This window comes from Sipha flava, unplaced genomic scaffold (assembly GCF_003268045.1).
Source record: "Sipha flava isolate LNK unplaced genomic scaffold, YSA_version1 76_pilon_pilon, whole genome shotgun sequence".
Classification (NCBI taxonomy): Eukaryota; Metazoa; Arthropoda; class Insecta; order Hemiptera; family Aphididae; genus Sipha; species Sipha flava.
Genome location: NW_020273616.1, coordinates 313,315 through 332,974, shown reverse-complemented (window position 1 = coordinate 332,974; position 19,660 = coordinate 313,315). Strand labels below are relative to the sequence as shown.

Genomic DNA, 19,660 nt, shown 5'->3' with positions numbered 1-19,660 from the left:
TTAACAATTAAGTTAGACTATGATACACAAGTCTTATCACTGCTTCATCAGTTTTTTTCTTTAATTTTTTCACCTGAATAATTTTTAATTCTAATTGCCAATATCTCTTACTTTTGTTATTTGAAGCAAGATTAAAGATACTAGATGTATTGATTGTTACTTATAGAGATTTAATATTCAAAAGGTAAAATATATTATTTTAATTTTTTAGTGGCCTCAAATTCAAAAAATTGTAGATATATATATAAAATAGTAATACCATATCCTTATATGAATGAACTAAACATGAGATTTGTGATAAAATAAACTATTTAAATAGTTTATTTTTATAGGACAACAAACTTACAGTAATGCTGTTTAACTTGTTTATAAAACATCTTATCTGAAGGCACATAGGTAAAGTGGAATAGGTTAATGATTATTTGATTGAATTACTTTGTAGTGTTAAATGAAAACAATTATTAAATTACATGATAATACACAGGGCCAGCAATAAGGTGGAACCATGGAGGGCTAGAGCCCAAAAGAGCCCCCCCGTCTAAGCCTTACAAATAATATTTGTATTGTACTGAAGTATGCACAAGTAGTATGTTTATCTTGACCAAACAAGTGCAAGTAAAGGAGACCTGGAACCGATCAGCCCCAAGGTCCTCAAAAATTCTCGCTAGCCCTGATAATACAGAGTGTAATACAATATAAATATATAATAAATTAATATTTTATTGTATATATAAATAATATAACATGTATATATGTATAAAATTTAGAAAAAAAAATATATATATAAGAAAATAGATTTTAACCTGTTATCATGGTATTTAGTTAAAAGTAATTTAACAATAAAACAATTATTATAATAATTAAATATTAATACATAAATATTTGCTAGTAAGTCAAGTACTAAAAGAGCATAGAAGAACACATAAATGTTTTCAGTTTATTACATTAAATATTCTATTAATACTTATTAGTGACTAGTTATGAGCCATAACCCAAAGGAACAAGAATGTTTAATAAAAAAATAATTAGTAGAATTTGAAAAACTAAATTGAAACAGTTATATAAGGTCAAAAAAATATTAATTAGTAACAAAATGTATACATTGTTTAATCCATATATAATTATCAATTAAACTGAAAATGAGATGGGAGGATGTAGTGAAGAAACGTGGAAGAACTAGGAGGAAGTGATTGGAAGGTACGAGCAGCAGAACTAGAGGAATGGAAAGCTGAATGTATGATGGGATGGTCCTAGAGGTCGTAAACACCCAAAAAAAAAAAAAAAAATTATCAATTATTTCCAGAGAACCTTAGAAAAGTACCTATTGAGCTCATTGCTTAATTTTTTCTATAAATGTAAATAACAATTTTTTTTAAATGAAAGTATATAAGTTTCTTGTTATGTTTTTGATATATTTCTATATCTATATCTTCATCACAACCATCAACAGCCTTGGAAACCTGTAGTTTTTATTCACTCCTCTGAAGCTTGACCGTTGATCAAATAGAGAAAGATATCCAAATGCGATTAGTAACTGTTAATTATCTTTTGAAACAAGGTAAATTTGTTTAGAGCATAGAAATAAATAACAATTCTGTCAATTACAGATTTGCAAAATATTAATATAGATGGTATCTTAAGAAAAATTGTTTTTTAATTGTATAATTTATAAAACGATTATTAATTTAATCAATTTAGTTTGAAATTGTGTAGTCAACTTTGGTTTGATATTTTTAAAAATAAATTTAAAATAGTATGAATGAAAATAAGATGAGAAAAATTGTTATGAAAATAACAATTGTTTTCTCTACCTTATAGAATTATAATGTACATAAAATATAAAATTAAAAAAAAAATTGCATAAATGTTGTTAATGAGATATCATATGGGGCAGTAAACCATTCGAGTATCATAGATATTAATATATTACTTTTTTTTCCATACTTGTACATCACTATTTACGTATCCAACAACTAACGTATTATTTTGATAATCAATCTAAAAATAAATTATATTTCTTAAGTATACAAAATTATACATTTTCTCTAGATTAACTTACTGAAGTAATTTCTGAACCGCAGTCAATAATTTTTGCTATTATTCTTGGAGGACATGTTGGAGTTATAATGTAGATGGCTCCTTCATTTCCTCCAGTGATGATACTGCCATAATTAGTACATTTAATACTATTAAGTTTATAACGTCTTTGACTATCATTCCCATGAGGTCTCAATAATTTCATAGTCTATTAAAAAATAAGCTTTAGATAATTAGTGAGAACATAAAAAATAAAAATAAATTAAAATATACTTTAAGCATATCAAACATCCCATTAGAACAATCCATCCAATGCATATAATCTCTACTATCACCAATAAACAGTACATTGTCGTAGTAGGATGCACACATTGGAAATTTACTTCCTCGCTGGTAAGAAAAAATAAATTTCATTATAATTTTTCATTGAGAAATTTTTCTTATTTACTTGAGTTAAATGCAATGATTTGAGAGTTGAATGTGTTCGTAAATCACAAATTGACAAAGTTTTGTCTTCACTTAATGATACCAAATAGTTGTCTTCAACCAAACATAAGTCAATAATACTCCTTGTATGAGCATTAAGTTCAAATAGACGTTTTTCATGTTCTCGAGGATCAAATGCAATGACTTTAGGTGTATAAAGGCCAGCGGCAATAAAATTGTTTTTGCTTGTTATTGACAAAACTGCTGTGTCAGCACTGCACAATAAACATAGTATTTTATACTTGATAATGACGCTTTAATTATAAATAAATGTTTATGTCAAATTTACGCAAATGTTAACAAGGGCTCTGAATCTTGTGAAAAGTTGCTCAAATTCCATAATTTAACACTAGAGTCCCAAGAACATGATAAGAAATTATTTTCATCATAAGTTTCCAAGTCCCATATCCAGCCAGTATGACTATCTGATTTGTGTACCACAGGATTTGTAACTGTATCCAACGTATTCCACAAGCATATTGAACGATCCCTTGAAGCTGATAAACATAGATCGCCTCTGTCCTATAAAAGTTGATATTCACAATTCTTTAAGTTTTATTTTTATTTTTTATTTTAATCTACAGTTAACCTACAGTTGGAGGAACAAAGCTAAAAAAAGAAAGGATGAAGTGAAAATTTGTAAAAGAAAATTCTGAAGTAAAAGCTGTTTTCACTTAGTCTCACATAATCAGATATATAGAGAACCATATTGTCATTCTTAATTTTAAGTAATATAATTAACAATACTTATTACCTATTGTAAAAAATAAATATAAATAATGCATACAATATTCTGTTGATTATCAAGTCTAAAAGTATGTATTCTTTTTAGAATATATTCTAAAAAAACTGATAAAAAATATTTTCAAAATTAATTCCAACAATTTACTTTAGTCAGGATTACAGCATCAACTTCAGAGAAATGGGGACCACGGAAAACAGTATTTGTAGTATTTGTCTCATAGTTGCTCCAACAGTCCTCTTCTAGTTCAGTATGCCAAACGAATTGTTTCCAATTAAAGGTGTTTTCTGTAAAATGACAACAACCAAGTAAAATACAAATATGTATTTTCTATACCGATGGCCACTTAGTCTCACCATTGTAACTGTCCGTCAACATGAAAGCCACGTCAGAACCATTATATTTTCGCAAGGCTCTTCTCTTCCACAAGTAATTATCACCGATTATGCCATAGAACTGCTTGTTGACAAACATCAAAGACTGTATTAACGTGTTAGCGTCAACGTAATCACAGATCATAAGAAACACCTAGGGAAAGGAAAATAGATATCATCAGCATTGCGTCAGTTCAATTCTTACCCGACTTATGAACGTTTACCTCGATTGGAAACGAATCTAGTGAGACCTTATCGACTCGCACGTCCTCAGGAGAATCCATTTTCGTAATGATTTGCCCGAAAAGTTCGAGATATCCGTGTCAACGGGAGCGTCTTCTTATGCTGGATCTTCGTAAGTGCGTTGTAAGATGTGTTGCTAACCATTTACATACAGCGGTGTTGAATAATACCAGCACCATGGATCTGCAGTCCAAAAGATGATCTTGTTCGTCTTTGATCAGACCATATTACCGTTGTTAATGTTGTTATTTTATTATTATCACCGTCGCCGTCGTGACGGGATGCCATTCGAATGAACGCACAACAGCTGATGTCTCATAACGTGTGGTAGTGGTGGTATCAACCTATAATTGGACAGATGAAACAGACGTGAGTAGGAAACCGCATTAGAGACGTGGAGTCATTAATTTTTTTCCGGTTTCTCTTTCTCTACGACTAACTTGGATGACGAAATGATTTAGTCCATCAGATATTTCACAAAAAATCGGTTGTATGGATTATGTGAAAAGTACCATACACTCGACAATATGTCCAACACGGAAAAAAACAGCGAAGGTAGACGGGTTTTCGTTTGTTTAATCTAACCGTGCGTTGGTAGATGACTTACATAAAAGTCGATACGGTAACGGTTAATATGCGACCTACAAATGTTATTCGACCTACCGATAAGATTGTGTTGATCTACATGTTTCGTTATCGCGATTATTGTCGTTATGGGAATATTATTTATGTATTTTGGAATCGAGAAACTCTTTTAAAAATTATTAAAAATGAAATAAAAACTGGAACGAAAATTTATAGTGACCAATGGAGAGCGTAATCAACATTAAATCATCATCAAAGTTAACCATTTAGAATTTTATTGATCGGGAAACAAGAGCACACACTCAACAAATAGAAGCCTTATGGAGAATTATAAAATCCAAATATAATATTAAAAATAATGGGGCGTCTCCTTTACTTGATAGACAACTCCAAGAAGAGTGGTGGAGATCGTGTCAAAATCTAAAAACCATTTTTAATAACTTTTCGACTGATATGAAAAAAACATTTCATAACAATATGGACTGCAACAACACAGTTATTGACGACACTGAGAAGTGGAATAAAAAAAAGGTTAGTTACAATTACTTGTATTTTACATTTATGACGTAGGTCATTGGGCTGTAAATCAGTGTGTAGGTCGCATATTGGACTGTTAACGTCGATTATTTTTTGTTTTGGTATTCACGTATTAATTGAAGGCATTTTAAAAATTAAAATGATTGAAATATATATAAAATTAGAAATTTTAAGGGACTGGAGCGTGTCATGTATTAAGGAAGTAATAATTAGGTATTTCATATATATTTCATTTCAGCTGCATCAGTGCACAAGTAAATTAACACGCAAAGAAAATGTGAGTAACCCGTTATCGCGCTATCTACTGTCTACATAATGCACCGGCTATATAATGAAGTCCTGGAAATAAAATAATAATCAAAATAAATAATATTACATGAGAATTCAGTGGAAAAAGTATTAAATGTATTTACCATAAACGTTCATTCTTAAATACATTCGCTCCATCTGAGATATCAATCATAGATTGAATTCTACGTGAATATGCAAGCCAATTGATTTTTTACCATCCTAGTCCCAGTGCTAAAGGTGCAAAAATTAAAAAATGTATTTACATAAATAAAATAATATATTAATAAATTGTTTTTTATTACAAATTACAGAACATTTTGTAATAAGAAAGTAGGAACTTTTTTATTATGATGATGTCTAGTTAATTTCATTCAGAAATTGAGGCAACATGCTTTCTATATAAATTTTTTTTTAATTGGCTCTTAATTTTATTTTCCCAAAAACAATCATCATGTTTTATTTTTTTATCATCAAACCTATATAAATAATAAATACAATTCATTAATTATATAAATATATTTCAAAATAATTAATATTTAGGTACACAAACCTTAAGGCGTTCAAATGTAAAAATAGCAGTATAATTTACACGAAATATGCAATTGCCCTTGTACTCGGTAGTAGTAGTTGTAATTTTATTTGAGATGCAGCTGTCCATTTTTTATTTCATAACTTTTTATTTTTTAAGAAGTTATTCCATCTTCTAGACTCATACTTTTTGCTGATGCTAGATTTTATTTCAACTAAAGCATTATCGTCAACTAAGCCATCAGGAGATGGTGCCAAGAAGCCATGGTTTACTATTAGTTCAGTACTTTTTATATTTTTCCCCATAACCTTTTTTAATTGTTCTTTGGCTATGTCTTCGTGCTGTTTTCCATGTCTGGTGGCAGCATTGCCGTTAAAAGTTCGAAACAATAATTCCTTTGCGACTTTTTCTCGTGAAGTGGATTTACACAATTTGCATACTCTGCCAAATATAGACGCTGTTAATCTATTTAAAGAAACAAATATTCAGTAGCGGATTCAGGGGAGGGGCACAGGCACACATGCCCCCCTGTCAATTTTCTATTGATAATTATTTTTATGTTACTACAAGTATCGTTTAAATAAAATACAATAAATAAGAATAATACTACCTATTAGTACCTATAATAATTAATTAAATTTAAACTGAATCGATATGTTTGCTAAAAAACAAATGAAGACTTCAACTCGACCTATAAGACTATAAAGTATGAGAATCTACAGTATGTCCCATAAGTCCCGTATCATCCTTAATATCTCCACGGGAAATTAATATATTTAAACGCGGTTTTTTTACAATACTCGGTATGGAAATTCTGATTGAATGGCATAAAATTCATTTTTTTTTTTAAAAATTCAAAAATTAAAAAAAAAAATTTATGCATTTAAGAATTTTAAATTTTTAAGATAGCCATTTTCTTTAGCATATTTTTTAAAACAGTTCAAAAAAAAAAATATCAAAATTGAATAATAATTGAGCAAGTTATGTTTTTGAATAATCATAACAAAAAAATTAATTGTTTCACATTTCAATAATAAAATATCTATTTCAGCTTGACAATACTTTTACATACCTAATTAAAGTTTTGAATTGAATAGAAATAAAAATAGCCGTGTCTTATCGTTTACTGAACAGCAAAACTGGTTACCTATTTTTAAGTATTTTAATTATCATGAAGTGAACCTAAAGTTACAAAATAGGATAAATCTTACAGTTATTATTAATGCCATTTATAATAATAATACCTACGCATATCACAATTTTCTAAATTATTATCTTATGTTCTTTCTTTATAGCTATTACTGCTATTAGTGTCATACGTACAGACGTACAGTATGTATTGTGTCTTTAAATATAATTTATTATTTCTTACTTAGTTGTTCTTATTTTGTTCAATATTTAAAATGACTCACACATTCTTATTACATGAGTACATCGACATGGTGAAATGTTACTTCCGAAACAACGAAAGTTATAGATAAGCTGCTTATAGTTATGGAATTGAGTATCTTGATTGTAAAAAAACATCATACAATGTTATAAACAGATTAATGTCTCGAAGTTGAAAACAGGTAAAATTATATTATCCTTAAGTTATAATTAAGTTGAAAATTTTGATATTTGGATACGTCCGGACCGTTCTAGACGATTTAGAGTCTAATAAGCAACTGAACCTTATATCCGTGAGTCTTATAAGCGACGTGGTGTCCACTGTACATATTTCTTAGAACCAAATTAATTTTTTCCTACAATAAGCTAAATATCACGTAGATTTTAGGTAGCGGGTGTTAAGTTGTGTACCTATTATTGAGTTATTTTATTTATTTCATAATATTTTTAATAACTTAATTTTAATTCTTAGGTAATATTAATGAACGAAATAGGTCAGGTAGATCTCTGAGTGTTACAAATGTTGAAAATACCATCATAGGGCTGGGATTTTAATGCCCTAAAAAATTTAAAAAAATGCAAAAATGACTTAAAAACTCAAAAAAATGCATTTAAATTTTATTTATTATAGCTTAAAAATTGGAGAAAATATTTTAAAATATACCAATGTATTTTAATAATATGTAATAATAATAATAATAATAATAATAATAATAATGTTTTGTATTTTTTTTTTTTTGTTTATTATACGTTGTTACTTGTTTAGTTTTTTTATGCTTCTGTTTTCTTAATCATTCATTCTAAAATAATAATTTTAAAAAAAATTTAATATTTTAATTTGTTTTTGCTAGTTGTTATTAATACTAACCTGAACAAAATCGTTATTGCACTGGATGATGATATGCTGTCTTATATTTTCAAATAAAAATTATCGTCGTTGATCGGATAATATACTTTTGTAAGTAGAAAACTTCTTTCGACTTCGACTGATGATACTGGAGCATATTTAAAGTGTGAAATATCGTTCGTCGTTATATTTTCTGGTATATTGTTTTCATCAGGTTTTTCACCATTTATAATTTTTGAAATATTTTGTAATATTTTCAACCCTTTATTTTTATTTAAAACGTTTTCCATTTTCTTATTTATTGCAACACCAATTTCATTTGGTGCTTTATTTATTAAAACTCTTATATCTTCTAATATTCTTAAAGATTCTGATAAACTCTGTCCATATAATTATTTTATTCATGGTATTATTGTAACATTTACTTACATAATTTTTTTCTTATTGACGATCTATCAGGAATTGATTTATTGGTATACTTCTCTAAAAAACCTTTTAATATTGGATTTTCGAGTTTATTAAGTAGTATATTGGCCGAAAGAAAGGCATTAGTCAAATCATAAGAAAACGGAGATAGCTAATTTTTATTTATAAAACTCTGCATCGTGGATACCTGTTGGTCCGATTTAAGTTCCCGACGACGTAATCCTTGTACGTGTTTATTTCGGGAAATGTGTTGTACAACAGTAAATTTTTTTTCAGAAGCCACTTTTATTTCACATATTTTGCAAAATAATATTTCACCGTCTGTAGAAAAAATGTCTTTACCGAATTCATTTACATATTTCGTTAATCGATTTGATTGCGACATTTTTACTTTCGGCATATTGAACTTATGATTTTATGAATCATATGAAAAAACACGACACAACGAAACATAATAAATGCTATCGAGACTACGATGACGGACGTACTAATTGGTTACTAATTCAGTAATACTTATCTAAGCCTAGCTATGATAAAATTGTTATCGACGATAACTTGTACCTATGTATGTATGTATGGTGTAATAAAAATAATAATTATTATTTTTATGAATTATAATTCATAAAAGGTATATATAACGGTGATAATTTTCAGGGAAAAGCCTAGCTATGATGAAATATACGAGTTTATGATACTATATATAATTTATTATTCGTACTGTCAGCAGTTTGCCGAAAGTTCCTTGTGAATTGCAACAATTTTCGTTCATTTTATGAAGAAATTGTGAAAAATGCTTTAAAAACCAAGAAAATGCACTAAGAACATCAAAAAATGTCCTAAAATGCATTTAAGGTTAATATTGTCAAAAAATGCAAAAAATGCAAAATAAAAATTACTTAAAAATAATCAGTATCACCCAAAACACATTTTATGCTTACAGATCAACGTTTCAAAACATCAGAAAAAAAGATGCCTTTGCATCAAAATCCCAGCCCTATACCATCAACATTCTTGGAAGTGTAGAAGTAGCTCCAAAATTATCCGTACGTCATAGATGCGTAGAGGATGGTTAGGAAGCAAATCATCCGTTCATAGAATGCTTAAAAAAATAAAATAAAGGCATATAAAACAAAATTTGTTCAACAGTTTCATGCGGGTGATGAAGAAAGGCGTTTCAAATTTTGTGAATGGGCGTTACATAGAATTATTCAGGACCCTCTATTTATAGTTAATTCATTTTTACCGATGAATTTACTTTTATCAGACACTTGACGTATCACTGGTCTGACGAAAACTCACATGAATCCATAGAATTTCATGCCCAAAATGTAGAAAAATTAAATGTTTGGAGTGGAATTAAGAATAGGCAGATTATCGGACCCTTTTTTATTGAAGAAAATTTAAACGAAGAAAAGTATAGATATTTATTAGAAAAACGCGTGTGGCCAATAATTTCTCAATTAGTTAATACAAATAAAATAGATAAGACGTCCCGAAGATGAAAACCAAGAGGTGTGAATAATATGAAAAATGCTGACTACAATTTTTTACTCATTGTATGTAGTATCATTAACTATATGTAGTCGTATTTTTACTTTTTAATATGTATATATGTGTCAGTGTTGCACGTTCTTAAAATTGACAATTTAATTATATATAATAATATTTTATATTGTATAATAAGTAGTTATATACATTTTATTCGTGTATAAACTGTATTACGAAATATGTAATATTTGTTTTCCGTAAGTAAAATTAGGTGCTTCTAGACTATAATGAAACAAGTCCGACTGCCGACAGGTGTTTTCGTTATGGGGAGGGGGTGTGACACCCCCCATGACCCCCTTTCTGAACGGCCCTGAGAATAGAGCCTATTTTTATCCAAAACGGTGCACCAGCACATAATTCAAATACTATGAGAGTTTGGCTGGACGAGCACTTCCCGGGAAAATGGATAGGAACAAGTGGTCACCTTTGGCCACCTAGGTTGTCCGATTTAACACCAATGAATTTTTTTTATGTGGTTATTTGAAAAATCTTGTGTATCCGTTGTATTCATTGCCTGATATCCGTAACAAAATTGAACAAAATATTCAAAATATTTTACCTGAGACATTAAAAATGTTAAAAACGCTTGGTCCAAAAACTTCAGCTCTGTGTTACAAATAATGGAGATCACTTCGAACATTTTTAAAAAAAAATGTAATGTATTATTTTCGTTTTTATGTAATAAAATCTTTTTTTTTCTATTAACAATCAAGTTCAAAAATATTATATGAATTTAATTTTTATGTTTCCTAAAAGCTCCACTGATAATTAGATATTTACAGATTGCTATAAAAAATCAGCGTTCCAATTGAGATTGATTAAATCGAGCAATTCGTGTTTTGCTAGGTAACAACTAGGTATTCAAAAACATAACTTGCCCTAACTTGGTCAATTTTTATTCAATTTTAATACTTATTTATTATTATTATTTTTTTAATTGTTTTAAAAAATATGCTCGAGAAAATGGCGATCTCTAAAATTGAAAATTCTTAAATACATAAAAAAAAATTTTTTTAATTTTTGAATTTTTTTTAAAAAAAAAATTGAATTTTATGCCATTCAATCAGAATTTCCATACTAAGTATTGTAAAAAAAACCGCGTTTAAATATATTGATTTCTAGTGGAGGGTGATACGGGACTTACGGGACATATAGTATAAAGACATTTTTATTTATTAATGACTACATACATGAATAATAACTTGCCTATAGGTATAAATTATTATCTTGGTGTGTGATATTATGTAATCAACAGTATATTAAATATATTACAAATTTTGTTTAAAAATGAAGTATGTATGTACTATTAATTATGATTAAAGAATTATTTTAAAATTTATATGTGCCCCCCCTATCAAAATATTTATACAATAAAACTAGAATTGCAAATCATAATTCATAAGTAAGCGAAACAAACAGTTTTTTTCTTTTTAAATGCCATTTTTCATTGAGTAAGTCATTGTAATATATGTTCTGAAAATGCCATTGAATATAACATAAAATAATAATATACAAACTAATTATATTTTTCAAGTATAATTTTTAAACAAAAAAATTATTGTAATATTCAAAACATTAACTTAGAAATATATTTTATAAAAAATTCTTTATTTTTGCTTATTGATTAATTGTGAATAAATAATATTATGCATCGATACACTTTGTTTAAATCCCTCTATCTGCTTCCATTGCAGTAGAAGGTGTACTCCAATTTTCAAAACACAAATGGTTAGTCGATAATAATTTTTTTTTTCTACTATTTGACAAACACAACAATATTTATTACGGACTCCACAAACCAAAATTTTTTTTTTGTTCTGGCTTCAATTATACAAGCCTGGTTCAAATTAATTAAAATGTATACTTATAAGTGTATCTATTAAGCCAATTTTAAGTATAATAATTTATTAATTTATTATTTAGGAAATGTACAGCAGGCACGGCACTAGCATTTTTTTCCGGGGGGGGGGGGCAAAGTAGGGTGAGTATTTTTTTTTACATGGGCTAAGGTTTTTTCAACAAATACTGAGGTTATTTAAATAAAATATAAATATTTTCGTATCATATAACATAATATAGCTTTTATTATTTTCGTGAAATACAACCACAATTAGATGAAAACAAACGAATGGTAATAAATTATAAGTAAAATAAATATATACTATTCAGAGTCTATCTAAAAACTTAAAACACAAATCTTCAAAAATACGAAAGTATTTACATAAATTACAAATTTTTAAAAAGTGTATTTCATAAATTCTTTATCGTAGCCCTTTTAAAAATAATGTTTTATAACTTTTATATTATACACATTTTCAGTGGGGAGAAATAAACTGTTTTATAGGGGGGCTAAAGCCCCCCCTTTTCACCATGCCTGATGTACAGATACTTGCAAATCCAGATAAAGCATTATATTTCATACAGTATGAGTATGAGTATACACATATAAATCATTATTACTCCATGCTCCATCAGCAATAACAGCTCTCTTTAGTCTACCTAGTTAATCAATTTCTCCATTCTCAGTCGTTAATTTAGCTTCCTCCTTACAAGCCAATAAAATCTCTCCAAGCAATGTCACTAAAGTGACTAAAAATATTAGTATGCGTTTCTTGGTACATCCGATTTGATACATTTGGCATATTCAATGTAGTGGTAAACTTTTCCAGTTGAGAATAACCTTGCCTGATATTGACTATTAATGAGACATATTAATATTAGGTAATATAACTGTCATTTTTTTCGCTATTAATTATAACTTTTATGCCACAAATTTTACACGCAAATTAAAAAAAGGCTGATAAATCCTTTTCTTCTTTCTTTCAAAAATTCCAAATTACGAAATGTTCTTGAAAAATCAATGTTGTACTAGCTCTATAGCCAAGCACGCCCGCAGGATAAAATCCCCCCCAGGGCAAGATTAAAATTCTAAGGACCAAAACAACGTGTATCTAAAAATAGATGAAAACAAAATCAAATACCATAGAAATCAGTTGTTGGGAAAATTTATAATTTTAAGTGATATGCAGTCATGTGTAAACACTGTAAACTAATAAATACGTTCAATATTATATATTTTAGATTATCTAAAAATATAATAGATGTTACTAAACTTCATAAATGGATCTCAATAAAATGATGTTATAATTAATATGCGTGGTATTAAATTAACAATAGTTTTGAAACAAAAATTCCCAAAAGAGGTAATGGTTCCTCCTGCGGGCGCGCATGTCTATAGCACGGCCCGGGCAAAATCATTTCGAACAGCTTCAATGGAACTTTATAAGTAGATACCTAATCAAATTATTGTTTAACTGAAAATGTATTTTCGTAACTCGAAAAACAATATTCACATTACTCATATAACTCATATAACTCTTAATTATCTAATCCCGTGTCATCACAACCATTAGTAACGTCATGTTAAAGGGCGTTATTTTTTATTTTATTTTAAGAATATAAGATAGACGCATTAAATTAAAAACAAAAAATCTAAGTAGTCTTATATAACCAAAATTAAAGATTAAAAATAAAATATTAAAAGAACTCCGATGTAGGTAACAGTATTTTACAAAATATTGTTAATTAATAATCATTCGATGTACTTACACAATGTTTGATTTTTATTATTAACTTAAAATTGACTATATATTGGCGAGATTTGAGAAAAAATTGAAGTATTATTACTTTATTGATTGATCTAAATGAAACAAACCGACTTTTAAATTATTTAATTAATTATGTGTTGTTTGAGTTTTACAAAAAAATGGAAGTATTTAAGAATAAAATATTTTTAAAAAATTATTGTTGACATCAAAGTTAGAACGTGTAAACGTGATTAACAAGCATCATGAAACATGGAGCGAGAAGTTAGTTTCTAGATTCATTAGGCATTTAACATTCATTATAAAAATTGCATTTAATAATAATAATAATATTTAATATTGTCAATAAATAATATACATAAAAGACTAAACGTAATCACGTTCGCTCTATCAACTTATAAACTTTTATAAATTGAGTTAAATTTATATTATGTCGTAAATCTAAAAGTTTTGCACTTAATTTGGTACTCGATTATATTTAACATTAAATAAAAAATAATTTATTGTACTATCTTTTCATATCAGCAAATCTTCGAAGTATCTAATTTTATGTAAAACTCAGACCTAGGTTAATTGTAATTCAATTGCAATAGTAGAAAATTAATGGTTGAGTAATAAATAACTTAAGTTAATATATGTATCATTTTTTTCGATCAACATATATTAAGAAGACGCCACACTAAAAGTGAAACGTACACAACGACCGGGAGAACGCTGTTAGATATTTTCACGCTACGAGCGCCAGTCGACACGCACATTATTAGTCGGCAACCGCGAACCGGTCCGACGTACGCTAGTTGATTTTTCCAATGTCGCAAATGATTTTATATGAACTTCCGTTGTATGTCGGTACGCAAAGCGTGAATAAAAAATGCATACGCGTGTAATACATGCGTTGGATGTACATACTCTACCTGAATATTTTTAATATTCGTGGCTCGCGCGTACCTAACTAAAATGTATAGCTACTGTTTGCCTAATTGTATTCACTAATATTTTATATTCATAAAATTATTTTTATAATTTAAATTATGTTCAACACAGTATTACTTTTTGAGTTGTAAATAAAACATTCCGAAGGAATAGAGAATTTAATAAATATTATCTGATGACGAGACTACTTATTATAATATATATAGTAAGCCCAATATTACCCTACTTTTTCCACACGTCTTTAGGTCGTATTGGATGTGCTTCGTCGTTTAAATAATTAATTGTGAGTGCGCAATGTCCTGTAGAGCGATCACTACACATAGTACACATTTACATACATTTATAACATACGATATTCACAAACCACATATACAATCTACTATGTCATATACTATGATATAGTATAATGATAATATCAATTCAATTTGATAAAAAAATGAATAATATAAATTCATTCAAATATTATCCAATTATTGGATGCCACAACTTCAAAGCTAAATATTTCAATTTATGACTTTGTTTGTGTTAACCGCAACGTACAATTTCACTCATATCAATAATATAATATAATATTTATAATTACACGCGCTCATAAACTTATATTACAAATTGCAGCAATTTTTGACCTTAATATGTACCTACTCGTAAACCATTATATATAGTACATAGATACATAGTATACTATTTTTTAAATTTATAAATTTTTTTTTTATAAATTTATATAATAGTAAATATGATTCGAGTAAGATAAAATTATGAATAATATATTAATATAGTATTATGAGTAGTAAATCAAAATTGAAGTGAAGAAAATTACTAACTTATAATGGTCATGAATATATCACTCGAATATGTATGAATCCGAGGAAAATAAAAAAAAAAAAACTTAAATTTTGGTTTTGTTTAGCAGTAATATTAAGTTTATTAATTTATTTTTTATTTTGTTTTATTTTTTTGTTAATATTTATTACGATGCGGTCTGGTTCTCTTAGATCACTTTTCAGCATTATTTTAGAAAACTGAAGATCAATGATTTCCAATAGTCAAACTGGTTCAAGTGAAGGGAGGTTAGATTAGTGGAGGGATGCCTTATAATTCAGATTTCCTGATATCATCATAACATTCTTCACACCTTGTGTACCTATAATATTTTTTTTTTATAGTTCACATAAAGTATATTATCTTAGTCTGTGGCTCTAAATACGGGTATAATACGAGTTGCGAAACGGCTTACACTAAACAACACGATAAGCCGGGCGTCCGGGCCTGAATGTTAAAAACAATTATTTTCACTAAAAAAAAAATTCTTCTATATAAATATAAAAATGATAAGTATATCACTTTAAAATACAAGTCTTAGGAGGGATGCCATCCCTCCGTATCCCCCTACTCCCCTACTTCGAGCACTGATGATTTCGGGTAATAAACATTCCACATAATACCTAAAAGTATCAAATAGAAATAAAATAAATTGCTCACACGAAATAATTCCGATTTTATCATGGATGCTATGTTGTTAGGTATACAGTTTAGGCGTATGTTTTTAGCGGTTCGAACATTTTGGTATCCCAAAATAATTTATCAAAGTATATTCGTATTTCTTCGATTTGGTCCATTTTGTCGTATACACAACAAAGAAACATTTTTGTCTTTGAGTAGCACGTAACTGTTGTCCATTATTTGATAGAAATATGCATGCATTTTTTCAATTTAATTTCTTTTACATATTTCATAATATAGTGTATATACGAATAAAATTTATATTACTACTTATTATATAATATAAAACAGCGTTTCTCAAACTATGGGTCATGATCACCTAGTGGTTAGGTAAAATTATTTCCTAACCCCTAGGGGGTCGCGAGAAGTTTTTTTAACTATACAGATTTTAATAAACAAGCACATTCATCACATACGCCTAATTATTAATTAAGTATCATATTATTATTATTATAAATATATTATTATTATTATAAATATATTATTATAATTATTATTATTATTATTATTATAAAGTAGGTAATGAATAATAAAATAGAGAAAATTTGTTTTTGAAATTATTTTTATCGATTCTGTAAATGTAAAACTATGGGGTCGCGATAGATTTTTGGAAGAAAATTTGGGTCGTGGTCCTAAAAAGATTGAGAACCACTGATATAAAATATTATTATATATATCAATGGTTCCCGAACCGTGCACCATAGCCTACGGATCATAACAAATAGTTTAAAATGTATAGAATATTTTTTCCTTATTATTCTCGTAAAAACGTTATAGCGAATAATGAAATATTTTCTATCGTATATTCGGACATTCTCATTTTAACATTATAATATTTTTATGTAATAATTATGATCATAATAACAATAATTTTTATTTGTTTATTTTTTAAGTTTAAAAATCCATTCATTTATAATTTAGCTAAATTTTAATAAAATTAATAAAATTGTTTATCTGTAAGTATTTTTGTTTTGTTCTGTCTTTCACTTTATTCATAGGAGGCCACCGTGGCTAAATTGGTCCAAAAAAAGGCACCACGGAAAAAAAGTTTGGGAACTACTGATATATATAATTAAATTGTCAATTTTAAGAAATTGCGACACTTACACATATACACATGTTAAGAAGTAAAAATATGAATACATATAGTTAATTATCCTACTTACATTGAGTAAACAATTTGTAGTTGGCATTTTTCATATTATTCACCCCCTTTGATTTTCATCTTCGGGACGGCCCTGGTCCCAATAAATTAAAACACATCAATGGTTAAAGCTAAAGTATATATATATATAATATTACATGCATACACATATTATATATACAGGGAAGAAAAATATCACAATTTTAATATTAAATTTAAAAAGTAAAAAATAAAGTGACAATAATAATTAGTGATCCGCAACACCCTAAGTACATCGCACGTTTCATCGGGGACCGTATACACCATGATATTTCGTTGTTTACGTTGTAATTATGGTAATAGGATTATGTGCATAGTTCTACTTGATTGTTGCTGATTTTGTATTTGGTTTACGAGCAATAGTTGGTTCGGTGGTGTTGTATTTATAATACACACATACACACACACACACACACAAACACAAACAAGCGCACACATACTTACATAAAAAAGGAGTCGCGGCGGAGTGGCGTTCGCGAATTTTGAAGTTAACTAACTTCGGACTTGATTGAATTACAACAGGGTGCAGTGATGGGCCACCCTTTGACCGCACCCCACTGTCTAGCGTTTTGAATTGCAATGGCAAACACAGTTCGTTTAACGTTCGTTTACGAACGACTGCGCGGCAATTGTGTGACGGTTGGACAAAGAAAGAACCCATCGACCACTAAATACGTTTGAAACTCATAATTTTAATTATTGTTGGTGTTAAAATTACACGTGTACATTGCATAATAATATATTTCAGTGTTTCCCAACTATTTTGTAATGGCGATCCGAAAATTAACTATTAGTTGATAACGTGATCCACCCTTATCAACACATATAGAATTAATAACTATAGCACTGTATTGCCTGATGGAACTGGTTGACTGCTACCACCGGCTGTAGTTTTACGAATAGTAAATTTAGCCATTAAAAATCAAAATGTTAAAGTGCGCCCACATTAGAGCAAAATGGTATGTGCGTTGTATTTTGAATTTTGACGAATATGCATGCGTCAAAAATTAGACAAGTTTGAACCGAGTGGATATGCTTGAGTATTGCGATTATGTTTACGACTTACAACGCTCACGATCCGACTGGTAGTGATAGGGTAGCGAAAGAAAGTATCAATACTTAGTATCGAATACAAATATTAATATCGGTACAGTATTGGAACAAATGTATCGATATCATTAGGTATCGTATCGAATCATTATAATAATTAAAAATTAAATATTCTATGTTATCAAATGTTACTGTATTTTTAAAATGATTCGATACCTAATGATGATCGTCAAAAATAAAATACAATGCACACACAAATTTGCTTTAATGTTGATGCACTTTAATATATATAATGAGTGTCTAATCATAAACTAAAACTTTTCGTTTGTACCTACTCTAATAATCTCGACTTATTGTTCAACTGTATGGACAATCGACCAATATCGCATCGACAGTAATTAATACATGTACTGTTATAATAAAATAATACAAACGTTATTTAAAAATATAATGATATCTATGTCCTATATTTTATATTGTAGAATCTACAATACTAACGAAATTTCACATTATTGTTACACGTAGATGTATCAAATAAAACATAATTTAAATATTTATAAATTAACAGTTAAAATTATGTCCATATATATTTTATTTATGGATCCAAGGCCGTCTCGAATATGAAAATCAAGGGGGGGGGGGGGGGAATAATATGAAAAATGTCAACTACAATTTTTTTACTCAATGTCTGTAGTATAATTAACTATATGTAGTCGTATTTTTACTTTTTAACATGTATATTTTACCGGCAATATGGATAATTTAGGTATTTTATAAAATACCTAGGCATTATGTAAAATGCCAATTTTTTTTAGGCAAAGTACAAAATATTTTATTAAATGTTATATTACATTAAGATTATTATAATTATTAAACATTATTACTCATATTACAGACAAAATTTAATTTGTATCTATTATTATATTATGACTATTACATAAATATTTTACTTAAACTACTATTTACTTATTATAACATGTTGTAAAAAAGTGACATTTTGAAGTGAACAAAATTATTAAATTAATTGTTATTTTTAATGCAAATACACTTTTTATTTTGACATTTGGACTTACAAACACATTTTAAAAATCCTTGGCCAATTATTGTAAATTGAACTTTTATCAACTCATTATACTGTTCATCAGATAAAAAACTAGTATTAGTGGCTACATTTTTAAAAACAATTTTGTTGTTTTTTATAAAAATTTGACTTCATATAAATCGTGTGCATAGTTACAACACCATAACGAGACACGAAAATGACGAGAAAAATGACGACATTGTAATAATGTATTAGTATGTTCAATATTGTACCTCAGAATTATTATTATAGTAGTAAAAGGATATTAATCTTT

General features: G+C 28.0%; 2 protein-coding genes and 1 pseudogene across 3 annotated transcripts in view; 2 read left to right on the top strand and 1 right to left on the bottom strand.

Moving 5' to 3' along the window:
- Positions 1–881: 881 nt before the first annotated feature.
- LOC112692694 (F-box/WD repeat-containing protein 9-like) lies at positions 882–4,428 on the bottom strand. Of its 2 annotated transcripts, none has more exons than XM_025567438.1 (9): positions 3,864–4,138; positions 3,622–3,793; positions 3,413–3,552; positions 2,813–3,045; positions 2,486–2,738; positions 2,311–2,427; positions 2,060–2,245; positions 1,931–1,998; positions 882–1,545 (listed from the first exon to the last, which is right to left on the bottom strand). In XM_025567438.1, exons 1-9 carry the CDS (start codon positions 3,921–3,923, stop codon positions 1,542–1,544), a joined length of 1,233 nt encoding a protein of 410 aa, XP_025423223.1. In that variant the 5' UTR covers positions 3,924–4,138; the 3' UTR covers positions 882–1,541. The 2 variants fall into 2 exon arrangements, with proteins under 2 accessions (XP_025423223.1, XP_025423222.1); XM_025567437.1 differs by lacking the exon at positions 882–1,545 and adding an exon at positions 4,323–4,428 and having other exon boundaries at positions 1,908–1,998; positions 3,864–4,226.
- Positions 4,429–4,606: 178 nt separating this feature from the next.
- The window catches only part of LOC112692696 (KRAB-A domain-containing protein 2-like), a 33,051-nt gene continuing 17,997 nt past the window's right edge, over positions 4,607–19,660 (top strand). Inside the window, exon 1 of the transcript XR_003149428.1 lies at positions 4,607–4,998. The gene's annotated coding sequence lies outside the window, so the exon portion shown is untranslated. The remainder of the gene's footprint in view (positions 4,999–19,660) is intronic.
- On the top strand, positions 7,264–10,010 carry LOC112692697 (annotated as a pseudogene).